This window comes from Ceratotherium simum, chromosome 29 (assembly GCF_057802395.1).
Source record: "Ceratotherium simum simum isolate JZ-2026a chromosome 29, ASM5780239v1, whole genome shotgun sequence".
Classification (NCBI taxonomy): domain Eukaryota; kingdom Metazoa; phylum Chordata; class Mammalia; order Perissodactyla; family Rhinocerotidae; genus Ceratotherium; species Ceratotherium simum.
Window position 1 is genome coordinate 12,668,325 of NC_141928.1, and position 15,890 is coordinate 12,684,214.

Genomic DNA, 15,890 nt, shown 5'->3' on the forward strand with positions numbered 1-15,890 from the left:
TCTTTTTCTTTCTCTTTGAGTGTAGACAGTTAAAAATTAGTTCATATTAGTAATTAAAGTTAGGTGAACAATTATGTCCGATTATGGGCATAATTTATAATATATATGGCAGAACTTACTTAATTTGGAAATTATTATGCCTGACCTAATCAAGACCACGATTAAGAACATTATAAAACAAAGCCGTAGAGGGTCATTTTAAATTAATCTAGCAATTATTACTTTGATATAGAATCATGAGTTTTTAGTTTATTAAATATGGAGATTTAGTCCTTCGTTTATTTTAATTGTAGTGCTTGGGGCAGGCTGTCTGAAATGAAGTCTTATTGTGGTTTGAGTACTTCCTAGCTTAAGTGGGTGATAGGTGGGCTGGGTTTGAACGTTTATTCATTATTAGCTATTACTAACTTATATGAAGGCTTGTTAAATCTTTGTTAAACCAATTAGATGACCACAGTTTCTTAACTGATCCTTTCAGGGTAACCGAAAATAAAATTTTTGTAACAAAATGTCTCCTAAATATATCTTCTCAAAAATGGTTGATTTAAAAACTTTGGCTGGGATAAAAGTTGATAATCAAGAGGGAAAAGTTAATTGGCCTTAAATGTTAAATTGACTTTTACCTTTTTGGCCTCCATTGTAGATAGAAATGTCAGGTCACATTTAACTGGAATCCTTTTAACACTTGGTGCATGTACTAATTTGTAATTTAATATCTTCTAGCCACTAGAGCTTATATGTGAAAAGTCTATAGGTACTTGTAATAGACCTTTGGGCGCTGGGGAGGCCTTGAGACGAGTAATGGAGTGTTTGGCATCTGGAATACTACTTCCTGGTAAGGGTTTCAAACTCTGCAGGCAGAAGAATCAGAAATATCTCATTTGAGTTTATTTTTCTAAACATGTATTACATTTGTCCTCTGCATGGGAAAATGATGCATAGAAGTTGTTTTGCTTGGAATTTTAGCAACTAGAATGTTTTGGATGTTGGAAAAGTGCTATAGAACTCTTTCAATAATTGTAAATTATGTTTTATATATACTAACATAAAAGGTACTAATAAGATATTGTGTCTGCTATGGATTTGCTTTGCCTACAGCTCTGAGTTTGAAAATGCAAATGTTTGGTCAAAATGTATAAAGTTCATTCTGTTTGTAGTCGGTTGTTTAATTTGGAAAAATTAAATTGGATCTTATTTTCCATATGTAATTCATATGTAATTTAAAGATTTGGGATAATTTATCATGCTGTTTTGAAATTCTCAGAGTAAGACCCAATTTTGACCTTAGATATACAAGTGACTTCCAGTAAAATGAGGACATTAAATGCTAACATATAGAAAATGAGAGTGTCCTTTTTACGCCATTTAATTGAGCAGAGTTTTAATGTAGTTCCTCAGTTTTTTTTTTTCTTTTTCTCTCCGTTCTTTTCTCTCTCTCTCTTTTGTGTTCGTTTACTGTATTCTAAACTCAGTTCTAAATGGTACTTGTGTTTTTCTTTTGCCTTTGCCAAAGGGGGTCCTGGTCTTCATGATCCTTGTGAGCGAGACCCTACAGATGCTCTGAGCTATATGACCATCCAGCAAAAGGAAGATATTACCCACAGTGCACAGGTAGAAGATGGGCTTATCACTGTGATCTTGTAGAGGAATATCATAGCTTTATTTTCTGAATTGTTCTAGTTAAACACTTTTCTCTTGCCTGTTCTTAGGGACTTTTGCCATGATAATTTAGCATTTAATGGATGTCTTTTTAGCTAAATGTTCTAAGGGCTTTATGAATGGCTGTTGAAATTTAAATAAAGGTAATCTTTTGTTCTTTAGCATGCACTCAGACTGTCAGCCTTTGGCCAGATTTATAAAGTGCTAGAGATGGACCCCCTTCCATCTAGTAAGCCTTTTCAGAAATATTCGTGGTCAGTTACTGATAAAGAAGGTGAGTGTAAAAGTTTTTTTATTGGGGTTGGACGTGGTCAGTGGTGGACATGGTCATGGGATGCATCTCTTGTTAGAGCTGAGGGAACTTAATAATTGTTTTTAAATCTGATGTTAACTAGAGTTATTGTGGTGATCATTTCACAATATATACAAATATTGAATCATTGTGTTGTACATCTGAAATTAGTATAATGTTGTATGTCAGTTATACTTCAATTAAAAAAATTAGTTTTATTTAAGCCATGTATAAGAAGGTTTATTGCTTTTCTTCCTGACTTTCTTCTCTTATATCCCATCAATGACATCAGCTTGCTATCATTTATTCTTATTAGTGATGAACTCATTTGGCTATGTTGGCCCACATTCTATTACTGCGTAGACTTAGGGACCACACTTTGAGAATCCCGGGTCTAAGGAGACGAGATAAGCCATAAGCTAGGAGGAGACGTTATCACTGTCACTGATCAGTTTGATCTCTGTCATGCTTGGAAGTGTTCACGTAATCAAAAAAGAGAAAACAAAAATCTAGAGGAGAAAAGTATGTTGGAAAATTCAGGAGTATCTTCCATTTGTGCTTGTCTCTCTGAACTCAGGTTTGAGTTTCCCCAGAAAGAGTACAGGCTTTGGGGTCAGTATGGCCTGGGTTCCAGTCAGAGTCCCACTCCTTACTAGCTTTAGGCCTTGAGCAATTAGTTCATCTTCCTCTGTAGGGATATCACCCCCACTTCATTGGCTGTTGTCAGATTAAAATGCCTGACTCAGTGTCTGGAATACAGCAGATACTTAAACGTGACTCCACTTACTCTGCTTATTATGCCACAAAAAAACCATTTCTTTTCCCCTTCATCTCCTGTTATACTAGAAGGTGGATGTTTAACACCAGTTGTTCTTCACCTGGGACCCAACCTACCTCTCAACAATTGATATTATGCTAATAATTTTTATATGACAAACATAATGCAATGGCCTAATCTGTTTATTCAGACAACAGAATTCCAGTGGGTCTAAAGACTTTTCAGGGAGTCCACAAGATCAAAACTGTTTCATAATAATACTAAGGCATTTTTTTTTTTTTTGCCTTTTCCACTCTTTCTTTCATGAGTATACAGTTTTCCAGAGGCTACATATGACATATGATGACATCATCACTCTGATGGCTAATGGAATGGTTTTTTATATTTTCATATGGAAATTTTTTGTTTTAATTTCTAATATGCTAAATATTGATAGGTATTAGCCACAAAACTAAGCTTTGGGTGCTCAGTAATTTTTTAAGAGGGTAAAGTGGTCCTGAGACTAAAGTTTGAGAATCACTGCCTTATACTGTAAACTCTTCAGGGGTAAGGAATCCTCCAGATCCTACCATATCACTATTACAAACCGATGCTCAATGAATAGTTGTGGAATGAAAGCCATTTTCTTCAAGAGGGTGCTCACATGGCAGCTAAGAATTGTTGAAAGGGATTCACATAGCTGTGTGACATTAAGCACTGTAAATTGAATGATTGAATAAAAATTTGAAATATACATAGGAGTTCTTATGATTAGTAATGGAAAATTTTATTTCGATCACTGAATTCATATTAGCTCTTGGTTTTGTATTTTTTTCTTTCACTAGATGGTAAAAGTATGTCTACTGTTATGTGACTTAGATTTCTTTTTCTTAGCTTTAAAGGTTTTTCTCATGGGAACTGCTGGTCTGTCAGTTTATAGCTTAAAATAGAACCAGACTGTCGGTGTTTCCATTCGAGCCCTATCAGTTACTAGCTGCGTGACCTGGGCAAGTCACTTAGCCATTCTGTGCCTTGGTTATAAGATGAGGGAACCAAGGCCATTGCCTCCAGGCCCTTACTACATTCTCTCTCATACTTTCATTTTTTTAGCACCTAGCTTCATGACATTGGCATTTAGACTTTATTATTGTAATTCTTGGTGATTTCAATATGCATTCAGATGATTTTTTTCCTTCAAAACTCTGACATCTTAATCCCATGACTCCTTCTCCCACAAATATTTTGTCTTTTCCCTTACCTCAGTTACCCATTCTGTGGACATACCCTAGATCTTGTCTTCAATAACTGTACCTACGTACCTTCTCTGTAATCTCATTTTCAAGAACCCCACTTTCTAATTGCTTCTTGTCATCATTCTGTCTCGTACCCCTACTCCAATTCTTGAACCTCACCATTGATTTTATTAACTTTTCATGGTCGCTCACCTTCCTCGTGTTCTCACTTTGTCCCTTCTCTGCTTATATTCCCTGGTCCATCTTATGATCACTCCCTAGCATATACCGTCACTTCCCTGATCCTCTCTTTCTGGCAAAATTCTAACTCTGGTTGAAATCCAGCTCTGTGCCTATGCCAGGTTGTTGAACATCGTTGGAGAAAAAATACACAGTCATCTTGACTGTTTTCCCTGTAAGTCTCAGACATTAACCTTAAGTAGACTGTTTGTGTTGTCTGGCGATCCTCCTATAAGTTCTAGAGTTCTCTAATTTTCCTAGATAACTGTTTCACATCTTCTCTCATTTCATATTTCCTCTTCCAACCCCTCACTCTCTCACCTGATGACATATTTGCTCAAAGTACTCATGCACTTTGCTTTCCCTCCCTTGCCTATGGATAAACTGTCTGGCCTCCTAAGACCAACCTTTCTATTTTGACATCCCTTTTTGCCTACGAATGGACATTATTCTAGCAATTCTCTCTTTTCTCACCAGCATCGTTACTCCCTTTCTATTGAGTCATTCTCATCAGCATAAAAACCTGCTGTGGGCCGGCCCTGTGGCTTAGCGGCTAGGTGCGCACGCTCTGCTGCTGGCGACCTGGGTTCGGACCCCGGGCGCGCACTGACGCACCGCTTCTCGGCTGCGCTGGGGCCGCCTCCCACGTGCAGCAACTAGAAGGATGTGCAGCTATGACATACAACTATCTACTGGGGCTTTGGGGGCGGGGGGAACCTGCTGTAATATCTCCCATTTGAAAGACAAAACCAAACTCCCCCTTGATTCTACAGCTCTCCCAACACAGTCCCATATCTCTGCTCCCCTTTATAGCAGTACTTTTGGAAAGAGTGACCTATTCTTTCTTTCTCCTTTTCTTCACTTTCTTTTAAACTTATTCCATCAGGCTTTCTTCCTCACCTCTCTACCAGTCTCTCTTATGACCTCCACGTTACTACACTCAACAGTTAGTCTTCAGTCCTCATCTTAGCCAACTTTTCAGCAACATTTGACACAGATGAACACTTTTTCTTTCATGTTTATTTTGTTATGAGATACAACACATCTATAGAAAAGTATAAAAAATGTGCTATTTAAAAAATTCCACATAAACACCACCCTGGTTAAGAAACAGAACATTACCAGCTTCTTAGAAGCCATCTATTTATCCCTCCATATCACCTCCCTGCCCCGTGAGCTGCCATTCCTGACTTTTTGATAATCATCAACTTGATTTTCTTTATAGCTTTCCCACCTGTGTATGCTTTCCTAAACAATTTAATTTGGTATTGCCTAGAACTTTATAGAAAGGGAATTGTGCTGAGTTCAGTCTTTTGTGACTGGCTTCTTTCTGTCCAGGATTGTTTGGGATACATTCATGTTGCTGTGTATAGCTGTAGTTTGTTCATTTTAATAGTTATATAGTATCCATTGTGAATTTACTACAACTTATTCATTCTACTTTTGAAGGACATTTGAGTTCATTTTTTTTGGCAACCACCCAGTATGTTGCTATGAGCGTTCTTTTTTTTGTGTGTGTGTGAGGAAGATTCGCCCTGAGCTAACATCTGTCCCCATCTTCCTCTATTTTGCATATGGGATGCTGCCACAGCATGGCTTGATGAGCAGTGCGTAAGTCTGCGCCTGGGACGTGAACCTGTGAACCCTGGGCTGCTAAAGTGGAGCGGGCAAACCCAACCGCTATGCCACCGGGCAGGACCCGCTATGAGCATTCTTATACATGGCTCCTGGGGTATATGTCCAGAAGTTACTGTAAGCTAGTATATGATCTAGTAAATGGTTCTGTATTCCAGTTTTCACTCACACCAGCAGTGTATGAAAGTTCCTATTGCACTGTATCCTCAACGACTTTGGGTATTGTCACATACTTTTTCTGACATGGAATACTACTTTTCATTTGACTTCTAGGTCATTACTTTTTCTTGGTTCTTCTACCCCCACTGCCCTCTCTTCACCTGTCTTTGTTTGTTCTTCCCCATCCTCCTGACTTCTGAATATTAAAGTATCTCAGGGCGCAGTCCTCAGACCATTTCTCTTTATTTATACCGACTCTTTAGGAAATCTTACCTAGTTTCTTGTCTTGAAATACCTTCTGTTTACAGAAGATTCCCAAATTCATATCTCCATTCCATAGACCTAGATGTCCAGATGCCTCCTCAGTGTCTCCACATCGATGTCTAACAGATATCTCAGACTTAAAACATCTAAAATCCAAGTTCCTGTCCTTACTCTACCTCTAATCTGCTCTTTCCATAGTTATCCCATCCTAGTCATTGTAAACTCTGTCCGTCTATGTGCTCAGGCTAAAAACCCTCACCCTTGAATCCTTTCTTTCTTTCACCCATATCCAAACCTTCAGCAAATACTGTCTGTCTTACTTTCAAAATATGTCCAGAAATTAGCTATTTCTTTCACTTCTACCATCCTGGCCTAAGCTGCCATCATCTCTCACTTGGATTATTACAATAACTTCCCTATTTGGTCTTCCTACTTCTGTCCTTTCCCCTGTTGTCTGTTCTCAACAAAGCAGCAGTTCTTTTTTTTTTCCTTAACTTTTTATTTTAAAATAATTATAGATTACCAGGAACTTGCAAAGATAGTACAGAGAGGTTCCATGTACCCTTCACCCAGTTTCTCGTAATGGTTATGTCTTATGTAACTATAATACAATATCAAAACCAAGAAACTGACATTGATACAACGTGTGTATATGTTTTATGCCATTTTATCACATGTGTAGATTTGTGTAACCACCCTTGCAATCATGATAGAGAATTATTCCATCACCACAAAGATCTCCCTCATGCTGCCTCTTTACAGTCACACCTATTATTCTCCCCTCAACCATTCCTAAGCCCTGGAAACCACTAATTTTTCTCCATCTCTATAGTTTTGTCACTTCAAGGATTTTATGTAAATGGAGCTATACAGTATGTGAGCTTCTGAGATTTTTTCCCCCTCACTTAGTGTAAATACCCTTGTGGCCCATCCAAGTTGTTGCATGTGTCAATAGTTTGTTCGTTTTTATTGCTGAGTAGTATTCCATGGCATGGATTAGCCAGAGTTTGTTTAACCATGTACCTATTGTAGATCATTTTGTTTGTTTCCAGGCTTTTACAAATAAAGCTGCTATGAACAATCTTGCTTAGATTTTTGTGAACACGTCACAAAAACACAGATTTTTGTATGTTAGATCGACCAGGAATTTTCCTTTGCTGTAATGTTTTGTCAAGTTATGCTGACCTCATAAAGTGAGTTGGGACATGTCCCTTCTTTTTCTGTTCCTTGGAAGAGCGTGTATAAAATTGATGTTATTTCTTCCTTATGTGTTTGTAAGAATTTATCAGGGAAGCCATTTGGGCATGCGGTTTTCTTTGTGGAAAGGTTTTAAATTATGGATTTAATTTTCTTAATAGGCATAAGACTATCATCTTCTTATAAGAGTTTTGGTAGTTGTGTTTTTTTTTAATTAATTTTTTTGTGTGTGAGGAAGATCAGCCCTGAGCTAACATCCATGCCAATCCTCCTCTTTTTGCTGAGGAAGACCAGCCCTGAGCTAACATCTATTGCCAATCCTCCTCCTTTTTTTCCCTTTTTCTCCCCAAAGCCCCAGTAGATAGTTGTATGTCATAGTTGTATGTCCTTCTAGTTGCTGTATGTGGGACGCCACCTCAGCATGGCTGGACAAGCGGTGTGTTGGTGCGTGCCCAGGATCCAAACCCGGGCCGCCAGTAGCGGAGCGCGCACACTTAACCGCTAAGCCACGGGGCCGGCCCCTGGTAAATTGTGTTTTTATAGGAATTTGTCCACTTCATCTAAATTTAAAAATAAAGTAGTGTATAAGATCCTCTTTTTATTGTCTGCAGTGTCTGTATTGATATCCTCTTTTATGCATTTCATACCTCCTTTTTTTTCTGATCACTCTCACTAGAGTGGCGTTATCAGTTTTATTAGAATTTTCAAAAAAATCAACTTTTGGTTTTGTTGATCATCTTCTGGTGTATGCTCATATTCTGTTTCATTGATTTCTGCTTTTATCCTTCTTTTTCTTCCTTACTACCTTTGGGTTTAATTTGCTGTTCTTTTTTTAACTTTTTGATATAGATGAATACGTTATTGATTTTTTTTTTAGCCTATTGATATTTTTTAGCCTCTTATTTTATCATATATACTATGAAGATTATAAGTTTTCCGTTAAGCCCAGATTTATGTGCATTACACACTCTTTTGACATTAGTATTTTAATTATCACTTAGTTAAAACTATTTGTTAGTTTCCTTTGTTATCAGTTCTTTGACACATGAGCCATTTAGATATCATTGCTTAATTTCCAGACAAAGGAGGATTTTCTAGTTATCTCTTTATTTTTGAGTTCTCATTTATTCTGTGATCTGAGATCTGTGAATATGCTTGTATGATTTCCATCCTTTGATTTTTCTTGAGAGTTACGTATGGCCCAGCACATGGTAAGTTTTTGTAAATGATTTGTGCTCTGAAAAAGTATGTATATTCTGCAGTTGGTGGTCAGAATGTTGTTTACATGTCAGGTCACATTTGTTCATTGTGTTGTTCAAATCTTATATACCTGTACTATATTTTTTGTTTACTTGTTCTCTTAATTACTGAGAGAGGTATGTCAGTTCCCCTCTATTGTGGATAGTTGTGCAGGTCTATTAGTTTTTAATTTATATTTTTCATTTCTGCAATTTTGGCTCTTTTATTGTTTCAGATTTTCTGCCAAAAATTCTTCTTCTTGTCTTTTTTTTTTTGAGCATTCTAATCATTCTTTTTAATAACGTGGTTTTTTTTGGTGAGGAAGATCAGCCGTGAGCTAACCTCTGTTGCCATTCCTCCTCTTTTTGCTGAGGAAGATTGGCCCTGGGCTGACATCTATGCCGATCTTCCTCTACTTTTTATATGTGGGATACCTGCCACAGCATGGCTTGATAAGTGGTACGTAGGTCTGCACCCGGCATCCAAACCTGCGAACCCCAGGCTGCTGAAGTGGAGTGCACAAACCCAATCACTGTGCTACCGGGCTGGCCCAGTAAAGTTTGTTTTTGAAAGCTCCATCATCTGGGTCCCTTTTGGGTCTGTTTCTGTTGTCTGCTCCTTCTCTTGGTTTTTGATCACAGTATATTGTCTTCTCATGTACCTGGTGATTATGAATGCTGGAGACTTAAAATGAAAAATTGTCGAGAATTTAAAGCCTTGAGTAATGATATATTCCTCCAGGGAGGATTTATATTTGTTTCTGGGAGATAGCTAGTGGAATTGGCAATCCTGGATCATTTTAATACAGTCAGGGATTAAGATGATTTGAAGCTGGGCTCCAGTCCTTGCGAGATCCAGACTGTTTCTGCTTCATCTTACTTATCGTGTAAGGCATTTCAGAGGCCCAACGCACCATGTGGGGGATTCATCAGGCCTTCCCTTCTTGGGGGTCCTTGAATTTCAATTTTTGACACCAGATACCTGGGTTGCCTGTTAAAGTACTATGTTCAGTTTTCTGGGTGGCTTCTTCTGGATTTGGAAGATGCCCCTAGGGAAATGTGGCCCCCAATGCAGGGTTTTCTTTATCTCCCAGATATTGATTCTATAATTCTTTACTTTCCAGGAATAGATATTTATTCTACATTTTGTCCAGCTTTTCTCATTGCTCTCATCGGGAAGGCTTTTTTGATTTACTTACTTTCTCATATTGGAAGTGGAACTTTGATATTTTGTAAAAGTTCCTCTGGGGAATTAGTAGCAGCTAGGGTTGAGGTTCATGCCACTGGAGCCATGCAGGCCTTTATGCTGTTTCTTAGCATGTTTCTGCCTTAAGACCTTTGTGCTTGCTGTTTTCTGTCTGGGGTCCTTTCTTCAAATAGCTGAATAGCTCACTCTTTTACTTTCTTCAGGTCTTCATCAAAAGGTCACTTATCAGTGATACCTTTCTGATGAGCATGACATGTAAAATAGCGATACCTCCTCCCCCTGAAGCCTCTTATTTTTTCCATTGTGCCCAGGACCATATGACATGTTATAATTAGTTTCTACCAAAATGTGTAAGCTCTTTGAGACATTGTTTTGTTCTCTGATATATGTCCAGCATCTAAAATTGTCCTGCACATAGAAAATGCTCAATTAATATTTGTAGCTGAATGAATACATGAATGAAATTATAATGTGGATGATAAAAGTACAGGCTTCATCGGGTGCTTGTGATGATTAAGTTAATACATGTAAGGTATTAAGAACGGTGCCAGGCATGTGATAAACACTCACATATTATTTTTTAAAATTGTTGCCTCTCAGATGATCACTTCTCATTTCTAGAATATTGTTGAGGTTGAAGGCGACTTGCTTTTTATAAAGCAAGCCCATTTTTTCCCCCCAGGTTACTATTATGATTAGCCCCAGATTTTATAGGTCTTTTCCAGTGGCTGGGGTGGTAGAATGAAGCTTAATCCTTGGAACTCTATTCATGTAGCTGGAGAATTTAGAGAATAGATTTGTGCGTTTAAGCCCACTTGTGATTTCCAGGCAATCAGGGAGCAGCTTTTAATGTAACTTAATGAGTGGGAGAGAGATGGAATAGACATCGTTGCTTTTTAACTTTTCTCTCTTAAAGACTACATTCTGGGAGAGTGGCACACTTACAGTTTTATGTAATGCAAATGAAATATAATACTAAGCAATACTAAGTAAATATAAGTAGATATTGCCTTCTGAAGAGAACATCAAGATTGATTGACCTGAATGGTAAGTATTGACTCAAGCAAATGCTGAAATGAATGTTTACCTTAAGGGACAGTAAGTCTTGATAATCAGAGAATATGTAGTTAATGTCAGTATTATTACAAGGTTTCACTGGAGGTATCTCGAAACCTTGCGGCATGAATCTCTCGAGTATAACTTTCCTTTAGGAAAAACCCAACAACCACCTTCTTTAAGTTGAAGACACAGAGTTCTTTAAAGTACTTGGACATGTTGATGAGCTTCTCTCTGTTTTTTATTTGGACAGCAAAGCTCCTGCCTTATGCCTGACAGTGTTATTAACTAGCTGCTTTATCCAAGAATAGTATCAGTTCAGTTAGTTTTTGTTCCACAGCCATTATATTGTTTCTAAGTCTTGTGTTAGATAGTTTATAAGATACAAGACAAGGAGAAATTATCTTTGAACTTCATAGAGCACTAAGGAAATACAAGATCTCTATATATGAAATAGGCAATGACACAAGACCACATGTGACACTTTATAATTGTAATACCATGGAAATCCTTTTAGAAAGTGGAGATGAGAGAAATGCTGAAGACAACTTCATTGAGAAGATGAACTGTAAATAAAATCTTAAATACGATTTGAATAGGCAGACAGAATATTTTGTAGTGTGAGAGATAATCAGATTTCCAAAAGCATAAGATTTAACATGTGGACTTTAAAAATTTATACAAGTAATAAATGTTAAATTATAGAAATATTTGAAAAAACATAAGTGAAAATAAATCCTACTACCAGAGATAACTGTCTTTAACATTTTGATATATATCTTTCCAGACTTTTTTCTGTGTGTGCATACACAGATGTGAATATATGCATAGATATTTGTATATGTATATATGAATAAATGGGAAAATAAATATTTATAAAAAGGGGAATATTGTTTCATAAAGATTCAGTTTTAAAATTTTTGCTATTACAAGATTGTAAATATGGTAATTTAAATGATCAATGAAAGAATCCTATGTTCCTTGTGATTCCTAGGATTTTTCCTTCCTGAACGTATTAGATACATTTGCTAAACTAAGTAGAATCATTGTTTTAACTGATAATGAATCTCTCGTGATTTTTTTAGGTGCTGGGTCTTCAGCTCTGAAGAGGCCATTTGAAGATGGATTAGGGGATGATAAAGATCCCAATAAGAAGATGAAGCGAAACTTAAGGAAAAGTGTGTAAAATCTTTGTTCTTAGATGTGAGCTAGAAAGGACTGAGGACTTTAAAGGACTTTATAGTCTCAGACAGGAAAATAAAAATTAAAAGGGAAGAATTTGATTGATTTGAATTAGATTTTAAAGAATAGATCTTAACTGAGAAAAAACTGGTGATTGAATAACTTTCTTTTGTTTCCAAGCTTCATTGCTTAAGATATGTTAATATTGATAAAATTTATGTATAGATATAGTAATGCATATTACCTTTACAATGATGTTAGCATAATAATTTAAGAAGTAATTTTAGAATTACTTGTGAAGTGAAGTTAATTTGTATATGTGTTTTGAAACGTGGTAAATTTATAGTGGTCACTAGGAACCTACAAATGCATAAATTAAAGCAAAATCACTTAATTTCTGATCTCATTCCTCTTTCTTTAACAGTTCTGGATAGTAAAGCAATAGACCTTATGAATGCGCTAATGAGGCTAAATCAGATCAGGCCTGGGCTTCAGTATAAGCTCTTATCTCAGTCTGGCCCTGTCCACGCTCCAGTCTTCACAATGTCTGTAGATGTGGATGGTACAACATATGAAGCCTCAGGACCGTCCAAGAAAACAGCAAAACTTCATGTAGCAGTGAAGGTACAGTATTTCTTTTACTTACCAGTGCTGTGTTATTTTATGTTGTAAATATAAATGCTTATTTTCCTATAGTAAATTAACATAATTTTTCAAGATTTTCATGACATTAGCATATAGACTTTTGTCACCCCTTGATCACAGAATTCTTTATTTTTTGGTTGTAAAATAATATGTGTTGATTATACAGAATTTGGAAAACACAGAAAAAAGTAAAGAAATAAAAAATATGTCAATTGCGTATCTCTGAGGCAGGTCTTTATATGTAGTATGTTGGTTTATTTACTTTGAATCTTTTTTGTTTAACTTTTTTACATTGGGCTAACATTGTATATGTAATTTTATCTTCTGATTTTTTTTCATTTAACTTGTCATCAGTGTTTTTCCATGTTATTAAAATCTTCATAAATAATTTTAATGGCTGTATGATTAACATGATATGGTTGTACTACTGTTTGTTTAACTTTTCCCTATCATTGGATATTTTGCTGTTTGCAGATTTTTTCTGTCATAAATAAATGTGATCATTATCTTTGTGCATGGTGCCTTTTCTGTATTTCAGAATATTTCTGTAGGGAATAAAGTCCAGGATGGAACCAACCAAATGCCTGTAGGTTTGCAGAAAATTCCTGAATATTGGAATCTCTAAGAGTACATTTGACCTCTTGCAGACAAATGCGAAAATATCAAAGATCGTGTAGACTGAAGATCAGTTTTCGTTAAGAAAAGTTCTGTTATGTAACAGTATGGCATAAGATATAATTGGTCTGTCTTCAGGATCATTCCATTTTGCAAGTATTATTAATATAGATGCAAACATTATCCTAAATACTAAGGATACAGCAGTGAACAGACAACAAAGTCTCCTCCTGGAGCTTGCGTTCTAGCGTGGATAGGATGGGGAGACAGACAACAAATAGACAAATGAATAAATTATATGTCAGGTAGTAATAAGAACAATGCAGAAAAATAATAACTAAACTGTAAAAATATAAGATAATACATTATTTGTGTTCTGTCTTGTTTACAAAAGAGGTACTTCAAGTATGTTGTAGTAGTATGAGTTTAAAATGAGGCAAAAAAAGAAAACCAAGAATGAGGGAACAAGTGAATTCAGGAATAAGGCTAAAAATACAGTTCAGTAACTTAGCTGTACTGTATTCTGAAAATGAGTTACAAAGGTAGATCTAAGTTCTCTAGCATCTGACACAAAAAGCTTGTGAAGTTATCAATTCACTGTCTATGTCATAAGAACAGACAGACGATGATGAGAGTCATGGTGTTGTGGTATAAGATCAGGTGGGCATTCTCCTTGGCCAGTCTTCATGAAAAGGAGTAACGGTGATATCCTGTAAAGGCATCTAGGATGCAGTGACACAGTTTGTGGGTTGTTTCATTTAATGGCCTTTAATATAAGCTAGTGGCCTCATAGCGAGTGTCAGTTCAGTACAGCTTGAGGGAGTTAGTCGGGTGGCAGATTTTGCATATGACAAAATTTAGATGCTGTTAGTTCTCATAATAAACATTGACATTTTGGTGTGTATTTTTTCAAGCCTTTTTTTTTTTCTTTTTAACCTGCAGTTGCAAAATCCAAAAAGCACTGAAAATGAAAAATATTTCCCTTGGTTTGATAGAAACTCACTTGATGGGAAAATCTGACCCGAGTTGATGTGGGGCTATTTTTAGTCTTTATTATTCCATTTAGTGTGAATATTTTATGTTTCTTTGCACAAAATGGAGTAGCACCTGAGAACCCACTAGGGATTTGGAAAATACGTGGTAAATATATTGTATTAGCTTTCTAAACTCTGAAAAATTATGAATTCTCAAAATAGTTTGGCCCCAAGGGTTTCAGATAAGGAATGGTGGGTCCTACATAATGTGTATACAAAATATATACTTAAATAGAATCATGTTTTCTTTGTTCATCTAAAAATGAGTTTTTTAAATAGTTGTCACAAAAATTGCTCTCATTTTTAGTGATGGCTTAATATTTCATTATTATCAATCTACCATAATGCAACTAATCCTTTTAGATTTAGATGCTTCCAGTTTATTGCTTTACATCTTTTTGAGCTAGTCTGATTATCCCTTAAGATATGGAATTCTAGGGCCGGCCCTGTGGCTTAGCGGTTAAGTGTGCGCGCTCCGCTGCTGGCGGCCCGGGTTCGGATCCCGGGCGCGCACCGACCCACCGCTTCTCCGGCCATGCTGAGGCCGTGTCCCACATACAGCAGCTGGAAGGCTGTGCAGCTATGACATACAACTATCTACTGGGGCTTTGGGGGGGGGAAATAAATAAATAAAATTAAAAAAAAAAAGATATGGAATTCTAGAGATGGAATTACTGGGTCAAGAAGAAAGCATATTTGAATGATCCTTTGATTCATTAAATACATATTGGGGTTCTTATTATATGTCAGGCATATATTGCCAAATTGCCATCTGTAAAGGTTATACTCATGTTACAGATTCTGTATGAGTTTGAAAGAGAGTTTTATATCCAGCATGTGTTTATGAAAGTAGGTCCCACTAGATAAGAATCCTTGCATTCCTTACTCAGTTGCTTGGTAGGGGTCTGTACCTGTTAAGACAAATCACAGCAGAGAATCAAATCAAAACAAAACAAGAAAAAATCATTTCCTGCCACAGGAGCCTGGCTGCCCAACAGCAGGCAACCTAAAATAGTAGAGATTAGTGGCCAATCTTCCCTTTCCTCTTCCAATCCTTTTTCCTTAGAGTCCCTCACAAAGGACACCCTTAGGGACATAATCAGCTGTATTCCATGAAAAGAATCTTAAGTCACTGTGGGGAAAAGATCAGCTAGAAGGGGACAAGAAGTGAAGGCTCTCTGCAAAGGTTTTTGGTGCCATCAGGTCTCTATCATAAGAAGCCATGAATATGACTTTCTTCTGAGTGGAGAGCCATGGGGTAGAGTGTGTTTTCTTTTCACTCTTGGCCCCTAGTCTTTGAAGGTATTACATCTTTCTCAGCCTCCACCTGCTTCTAGTAGAAAAAAGGCCTGGTTACACTGGATATTTCCCAGTCACCTTGTTTCCAGGAATCATCTTGTGATTTTTTTCAGCTCAGTTATTTATTTGCCAGACACTTGAAATGCAGTTTTCTTTGGTATACCAGTTTTTTGGCCTTC

The 15,890-nt window shown here is 36.7% G+C and overlaps 1 protein-coding gene across 7 annotated transcripts in view; it reads left to right on the plus strand.

The window, feature by feature from the left end:
• The window catches only part of STRBP (spermatid perinuclear RNA binding protein), a 138,050-nt gene that overhangs the window by 94,023 nt on the left and 28,137 nt on the right, over nt 1–15,890 (plus strand). For all 7 annotated transcript variants that reach the window (XR_015548916.1, XM_087419139.1, XM_087419136.1 and 4 more), the window contains 5 exons: nt 724–835; nt 1,514–1,611; nt 1,822–1,933; nt 12,022–12,114; nt 12,543–12,742. Coding sequence is in view for 6 of the 7 variants with exons in the window: in XM_087419139.1 (XP_087275265.1) it covers nt 724–835; nt 1,514–1,611; nt 1,822–1,933; nt 12,022–12,114; nt 12,543–12,742 (615 nt within the window). In the remaining variant the exon portion in view is untranslated. The remainder of the gene's footprint in view (nt 1–723; nt 836–1,513; nt 1,612–1,821; nt 1,934–12,021; nt 12,115–12,542; nt 12,743–15,890) is intronic.